The sequence below is a fragment of the Poecilia latipinna genome, unplaced genomic scaffold, assembly GCF_001443285.1.
Source record: "Poecilia latipinna isolate Pla-1442-1.1 unplaced genomic scaffold, P_latipinna-1.0 Scaffold0, whole genome shotgun sequence".
NCBI classification, from domain to species: domain Eukaryota; kingdom Metazoa; phylum Chordata; class Actinopteri; order Cyprinodontiformes; family Poeciliidae; genus Poecilia; species Poecilia latipinna.
The window spans coordinates 196,044-203,459 of NW_015112616.1; the positions used below are offsets into that span (position 1 = coordinate 196,044).

A 7,416-nucleotide genomic window follows, 5' to 3' on the forward strand; every position below is an offset into this window, starting at 1 on the left:
TTTCATTCACTTCACCTCACCAGGCTGATTATTGTAACACTGACATGTCTTGGTGAGCTAAATGTGAACATTGATGTTGGTTTTCACATAAATAACTTCAGAGGTTGTAAACAAGATGGCTGTAGCGGCTCTCTGCCTTTATTTTGCTGCAGCGTAGTTGATGGGCACTGGCAGAGTTATTACAGTGAGTGCAGCGATCTGCACGAAGGTGACGGCCAGCAGTAACAAGCAGAAAATCATCCATGCATTCGCTTTGTTTGTTTGTTGTTGGATTGTTGAGTTTAACCTTCAGAAGTCCCTGATGCAATCTGATAGAGCGATGCGCCCTGTGGAAACATATCAAACACCTGATATGAGGGAAGGCTGCGCAGCAACCAGATGAGAAAGCGCCGAAGCGGTTTCAGTCCTCAGCTGGTTCTGGATCGGGTTCTCCGCTCTTTCTTCAGGGTTTTCCACAGTCAGGAAGCTACTTAGCAGCTGCATCACTCAAAACATTTCCTCCATTAAATGTTGGATCTGAACTCTGCTGCATTCTGAGTTTCTGCAAAACGTCCAAGCGGCATGAGATGTCTTCTATCTCCAAACAAACGTCCTAATCTCATTCACTCTCTTACGTACAAATGGGGCTTTTAAGCAACAGTCGATGGTTGTGAACGCTCCTTAAAATGCCGACCAGCACTCTTTTACACTGTGTTTATAACTGAGCTGCAGATGTGTGTCACACAAACTGTTGCAAACAGGATTTAGCCGGTGACATTAAAGGGCATACACCAGAACCTCTGAATCCAAGTTTAATTTGCTCCAACAAGCAGTTTGTATCTCTGAAATATTGCTTTTGAAAGCTCGTTTTGGCTTTGAAAACAAAGAAAATCAAAATAACTGTCTCAACAATCCTCCCACATCCCACCAAAATATGCTCAGCTCATAAAATGCTTGTCATTTACAGCATAATAGTCATTACTCTTACATTGTGACATTGCTGGAAGCATTGTATGGTGAAATAGGGATGAAACAATAAACAACAAGAACAATTAACACAGTTGGTCTGATACACCCACATGTCGGATATGATGGAGACGTTGGAGGGAAATCTCTGTATTTTCAAGTATTATAAAGATTATTTTGTATTTTTGGAGGGACAAACACATAATGGTATGTTCTCCATCCTACAACATTAAGCACAAAACCCAACACAACAACCTCAGATGTCGCTATGGCAACCCAGTGTTACTATCTCTGTCCGTCCTCTTAAAAACAAAGCAGCTCATTTGGGCATGCTGCGTGCTGAAACACTTTTCTAACGTTGCACACATTGTTTTGATAGCCATAAACTTTAACGTATCTCAAATGGATGAATATGAAATAAAGAAATACATAAAGGTGAGGATAAAGTAGTCGAGAACACAGCTGATGGTTCTTGAAGTGAGAATGCCAATGCTTGAATTTCAGTTTTTTAACAGAATTTAACAATAAGTTGATTCAACCTTTATATGTCAACGTTTAAGCTTCTTTCAGCATTTCTGCAAGATTTACCAGCAGCCAGCAAGAAATAAATCATTCAATAAATGCTATGCAACATTTCAATTTAGAACACATTGTTTTGCTGTTCCATATTTAGTGTCTTTATTTGATTTTTTTTCTTGCCTTTCTCCACTTCAGCCTGACCCGTTCCTGCAGATTGTAGCGAAGGTAACCAGCATGCTGTGTGCCAGCTAGCTCAGAAGTGCTTTAGGAAGACGGCTTGTGTGTGAAAACTTTCCTAACAATAGTTTAATTCTGGATCATCCTTCTTCAGAGTCTAAGAAATGAAAGATTGATCTGTGTGGTTATATTAAGTTTAGTAACTGCGTAAATTTGATGGGATTTCATGTTGGCTCGTGCTGTTACATGATGACTTCTCCCATTTGTTTTGATTACATTTGTGATTTATAGAGTTATGCTGCTAAACGGTGCGTCTGCTAAGCATGATCGCTCATTCACTCAATTATTCAAATTAAGCGTCAGTATTACAACTGCAGTCTTAACCCCCAACGCCCCGCTTTTACCACCTACATAAATCAAACTCCACCTTCGTCCTCCTAAGCATTTTGTGAGCAAAATTTCAACATAATTGAGCCTTCTGATTTTATTTCTTATTACAGAGTTCAATGTATCAGAAGAAACCCATTCAGAGAGGCTCCCAGGAGACGCAGAGCAGCAATCAGCTGCAGCATTTCCTGTTAGCAACCTTCTGGTTTCCTTATTTGTCTGGGTTAAAGACCAGGGAGACAAATCTGAGGCATTATTTTATCATTCAGTGAAAATATCCAGGCTACGTTTAGCAAAAACACACATGAGAAAATATTTTTTTGTCACAAAATCATTTTCACATTGATGGGTAAACTTTTGCATTCGGTGGCTGTGTAAGTGACAGAATAAGATTGAGTTATTCCATTATATTTTTATCTTAGTGCTTAGAGTAGATTCATTTTAATATTGTGCTGTGTTCTTTTTGGTTGTTTTGACTCTTTATCATCTTTATTCTGGAACTGATTTTACATATGAAACCTGAACCTTGAGTTTTTAATTATATCTTACAAAAGAAAAGGCAACCAAAAGACTAAACAAATGATTGTATTCTTGCATGTTTTGAACATAGGGATGTAAATAAAACAACAGGCTAATTATCATATGAATGCAGTAATACACCCATTAGATTGCGTGAAGAAACCTCTGTAATAAAGGTATTTTTAATATGTTGTAAAGTTTAGGCTATTCGAATCCAAATCTCATTTCAATGCACTTCACAAAAACCAAAGATCCATTTTCCTTACATAACAAAGCTTCAGCTGCTTTGAATTGAGTCAATAGTTTCCTCCTCCAAAGTTATTGTCACTCCTGAGTAAAGATGGGTTCAAACCCACTAAACTAAAAAGTTTTGTTTTGTTTTGAGCTACACTAGTGGCCGTGTCCTGACATGTGGCAGTCCACACACTGACCCACCTTACCTCAATGGCATGTTTTGCTGTCTTTCCCATTTTGAAGAATTTCCTTAAGGTATCATGTTCCTTGTTGCATCATATAAAGCAAAGCAAAAAGTCGCGTTAGTAACTTTTTGACCCTCGACTGCGTCAATAATATTTATTCTACGGGAATTGCTCTGTTAAAAACAATTTATTAGGTGGGCTTTTTTTTTTTTACCTCCGCTGAATACATGTGAAAAGTAAAGGTTGAAATTATTTTACATTTTCTATATGTGATTCACTTATTGAGGAAGTAAAAGGATTAAAAAATGTGACTTTCCCTAATGAGTCCAGACTTGAGGTTCGTTTTGAAGGATTATTTCTTCACTATTTCTACTTTTTCTGAGCCAGTGACTGAAATCTAAGTTCACTGTAGATATATATAAACCTGCAGTGAGATGCAGCTTTATAAAGTTCACTTTCCTATTGTTGGTTTGACTCCATTTTGCCTTCAGAAAAGCTAATTCTTCAGTCAGCATCAGATCCATATTCCTCTGCATTCCAAAGGTAATCTATTAGATTGATTTCTAGTGATTAATACTCAAGAACATGGCTGCTTCGTACCCTGACCAGTTTATGCTAACAGGAAATGACGTCACAATCTCAGCAGCTCTTTGCCGCATGTAAACTTAAACATTCACTCCCATCATTCTGGAGCTGCTTTTAAAAATAGATGCAAATTAAGCGAAATAAAAAAATTAATTTAAACCACAGCGGACAAACTTTACTCACTCAGTCCAAGCCACTTAACTTGAAATTAAAGGAAGAAGATTTAAGTCTCCATGTGGGAGTAAAAGGCAGACAAATGCTTCAGGCATCTGAAAACATCATGCTGCAAAACTCTGATCTGAATCCTGCTTGACGGATCAAGGCAACATGTGTACTATACCATAAAATAAGGATTTGCACCATGCAAAGTAAAATCCCCCAACACACAACTGGTGAAATAAGAGAAAAGCCGCCAGTTTAAAAGCAACTTTTCAGATTGACGATTCATTTTGTGGACAGATCCAACCAGGAGGGTTTTATCTCTTTATTTATTCTCTGGCTCCAGGGAAGATCAATGGCTAAAAATAATGAGATATGAAGCTGTGATGCACTTGGGCCTGCTTTTTTTTTTTTTTTTTTTTTTCTTCACCAAAGATAAAAACGTAGCAGGACTAAGTGTGAGCGGTCAGGACACACTGAGGGTCTACATTTATTTACAGTCGGTCTCACATGCAGCGTGATTCTGGTTCCTTTTATCTGCTGCAAAAGGTGGAGCCTCATAAATGCAATATTTGATCCATCTAGAAAACAACAGAGTACAGATGTTTTATTCAATCTGTATCTAACCTTTTTAAATCTTTATCTTTGGCAGAGACACTATTGCTTTGATATGAGCTTTAAAGCATCAGGGGGGAGTAAGCTATGAAGTATTGAAAGAAAGTTGCAGGCACAAATTGTAGAACAGCTTTATCGTTTATAGACACAAACAGAAACATACAGAAAATCATTAATAAAGTCGGGATGAAACAGAAGAGCGGCTTATTTCTGTTTAAAAAAACATTACTCCTTTTCTCCCCTTGGGTGGCTTTAAATTACAGACCATGTTTTAAGAAAATAAATAGAAAAGGGTTAATAAAACTTTTATTCAGAGCGCCGCAAGCTTCCTGCTCCATAACGAACCTTTTAGAAGCGCAAGTACCAGGAATCAGGTGTGTAAAAGTGGCAATGTTTTATACACTGAAATGCATCAGGCAGAAATGTATATAAACTTTCTTTATATCAGGTTTATTATGTACACGAGTCTGGATCGATGTGCTGAAATCAGATGTTTCTTTCCAACTCGTCTTTAGCCTCCGAGGTGAAGATGAAGAGAAGGTTTTATTTGGCAAATGGCAAAAAGAAAAAAGAAAATAGCACATCAAATATGTTCAGATCAAAGGTTGTAGCAGAATAAAAATAAAAAGTATGAATTTTGACCAGTTCCCCTGCAGTTCTTTATTTCTAACCCAGTAAAAATGACATTTAGTTTCGTTTCTTTTCAGCAAAGTGATCAGTAAATTACACGTTATAAGGTATGAAAACATTTTAAGAAGAAATGTGAAGCATTTCCTTTGGGTATCTTTTATAATTTAGGGTTAAAAATGTGTTAAAAATGAACTTATTGACATAATCAGTTAAATTCCATTTTAGATATTTTAAAGCTAATTTTCATATTACATATTTTTCTGACTTTAGATCAAGACACACAATAAATTATGCACACAATAAAAACTTTATTAAAACATATTTTAACTTTTTTAATCCGTAATTCTCCAACATTCATTTATAAACTACAATGGCTCTAGTTTCAGAGCTCATTACTTTAAAAACGCAGGTTGACAAAGGATATTCCTTAACATGACAGACATGTTTGTTGTTTCTGCTAAGAACAAATAAAAACGTTTGCGAGTAAAATGCTGAAATGATCTGTTCTATGTGAACGTATCATTCCCAGACGACTGCAGCTCAGCTTCAAAACAACCACAATTAATTTTAGAAAGTATCAAAAAGATACATAATTATCCTATTATAACCTTCCCAAATGGATTCCTCTTGATAGTAGATCTATTTTTAGATTATTCAAACAATACGTTTTTCCAGTGGAATATAAAATAATTCACACCGCTCAATGAAAAAAAAAAAAATCTTTATTCTTGTAACTTCTTGTAAGATTTTTCCAAGTTTCCAGTTTTATTTTAACTATTTCTCTGTGTTTATGAGCTTCAGGTGTTTAAGGTTGGAAGGACTCCATACCATCACCCTGATCTTCAGCTTTATAACATTATTCCCTCATCAAAAACAAATATGGAGTGTTGTTTGGATCCTTTCATGAAAGTTTGAGAAATCCTTTAGTCTCCATGGCAACAATGCACCTCAGCAAAACACCTGAGTGAACCTAGCCCCGCCTTCGAGGTTGAAGCTCCTCCTCAGAGCTGCAGTTTGAGCTCCCACTCACAGAGTAGACCTCCTCCACTCAGCTCCTGCAGACTAGCCAGCAGAAATTAGCAAACACCTGGTGGAACTGAGCATCTGGTGAGCTCATTATAGGAGCTGCTTCTCAGTGAAACGCTGCTTAAATGTTGTTAAAGGGTTAATAGAGGAGCCATGCTGTGATGACTTCCTGAAGGAAAAGTTTCAGAACGAGCAGGAGTTTTTAAAGAGGCAGAGGCCTGCTTTTAAGGTGTAAAATTACAAAGTCAAATTTTTTAAAGTCACATTCCATATTTGTATAAATCCTGAAGTTAACATAGTTACTTTATTTTTCTATAAAATGCCAATATGTGCATGGAAAATACATAATACTGCCCCTTTAAAAGGAATCTGAAATAACATAGGATCACAGACAGAGACAGACAGACAGAAAGATCCTTTGTGTAGCAGAAATTGCAGGTGTGCTTCTTTAAAAAGCTCGCTGTCTTCCACTCTAATGGACATGCTGCAGATTTTTTTAGCGGCGCTGAAAGGTGCTCAGCGGGTAGATGGACCAAAACCGTCTGCCTGTGTGACAGAGCGGCTGCAGGCAGGCCTCCAAGCCTCCTCCATAAACCTAATGTGTCTCCAACACCTGCCGCGCGCTGCCCACGCTGGCTGTCCGTTTGATGTACGTTCGTGCACTTGCATGTTTTGAATCGGGAGTGACTAATCCTCGCTAACAGTGGCGAGCAGACGCTCCTAAATGCCAAAGTGCCATAAACCGCTGTGTGACCTGGGTAAAATGTCCACTTCACTTGTTTTACAGTTTCCAATATTTCTCCGCTTGCCCCCACAGAGGCCACTGTCAGGAGCAAGCTCTGAACGAGAGGATTTCTGAGACTCGGTTGCTGTGGATACGCGCCGCCACATCCAGACCCCTCCTCCAGATCAAGACCTTCCCCTGCAGCAAGATTGCTTCTTTCCCTCACATGTTGATTAGTTTTTATTCTCTGCTTCAGAGAGGTGTTGTGATTAAGGTGGGAAATGATGTTAACTGTTTTTATCGAAAATCTTCCTAAAGCTGCGTTAAACCTGTAATCCGCTGCTCAGCCCACAGTGAATCACATGTCCTGTACGCGTCTGCATCTGGATTCCAATTAAATGTGTGTGTGTGTGAAACACGACAAAGCTTATTAAAGCAAACCTCACAGGCCTCTTGTGTGTGAAGTGATTATTTCTCTGGATGTGATATGAGTCAATGAGTCAGGAGGCCACTGGGAACGCATTTCACATTAATATTTGCTTCTTCATTGTCTCATATCGCTCTGTGCAGGAGGCTGGATGAGAGGGACAATAAATACTCGAAGAGGGTTTAATTTATGACGAGTTACTCTTACAGGTTTCAATAGGTGACTGTAATAAACACGTATTTTGACGACGTTAACACACAACACCCCATCATGACGTCTGGGCA

At 38.2% G+C, this 7,416-nt stretch overlaps 1 protein-coding gene across 4 annotated transcripts in view; it reads left to right on the plus strand.

Moving 5' to 3' along the window:
- Window positions 1-7,155, plus strand: part of macrod1 (mono-ADP ribosylhydrolase 1) — a 188,455-nt gene extending 181,300 nt beyond the window's left edge. For 3 of the 4 annotated variants that reach the window (XM_015037864.1, XM_015038656.1, XM_015036320.1), the window contains one exon: window positions 6,799-7,155. In XM_015037864.1, coding sequence (XP_014893350.1) covers window positions 6,799-6,840 — 42 coding nt within the window. In that variant the 3' untranslated portion in view covers window positions 6,841-7,155. Of the gene's footprint in view, window positions 1-1,659; window positions 1,690-6,798 lie in introns of all 4 variants that reach the window. The other variant, XM_015037071.1, reaches the window with a different exon arrangement.
- Window positions 7,156-7,416: the final 261 nt, after the last annotated feature.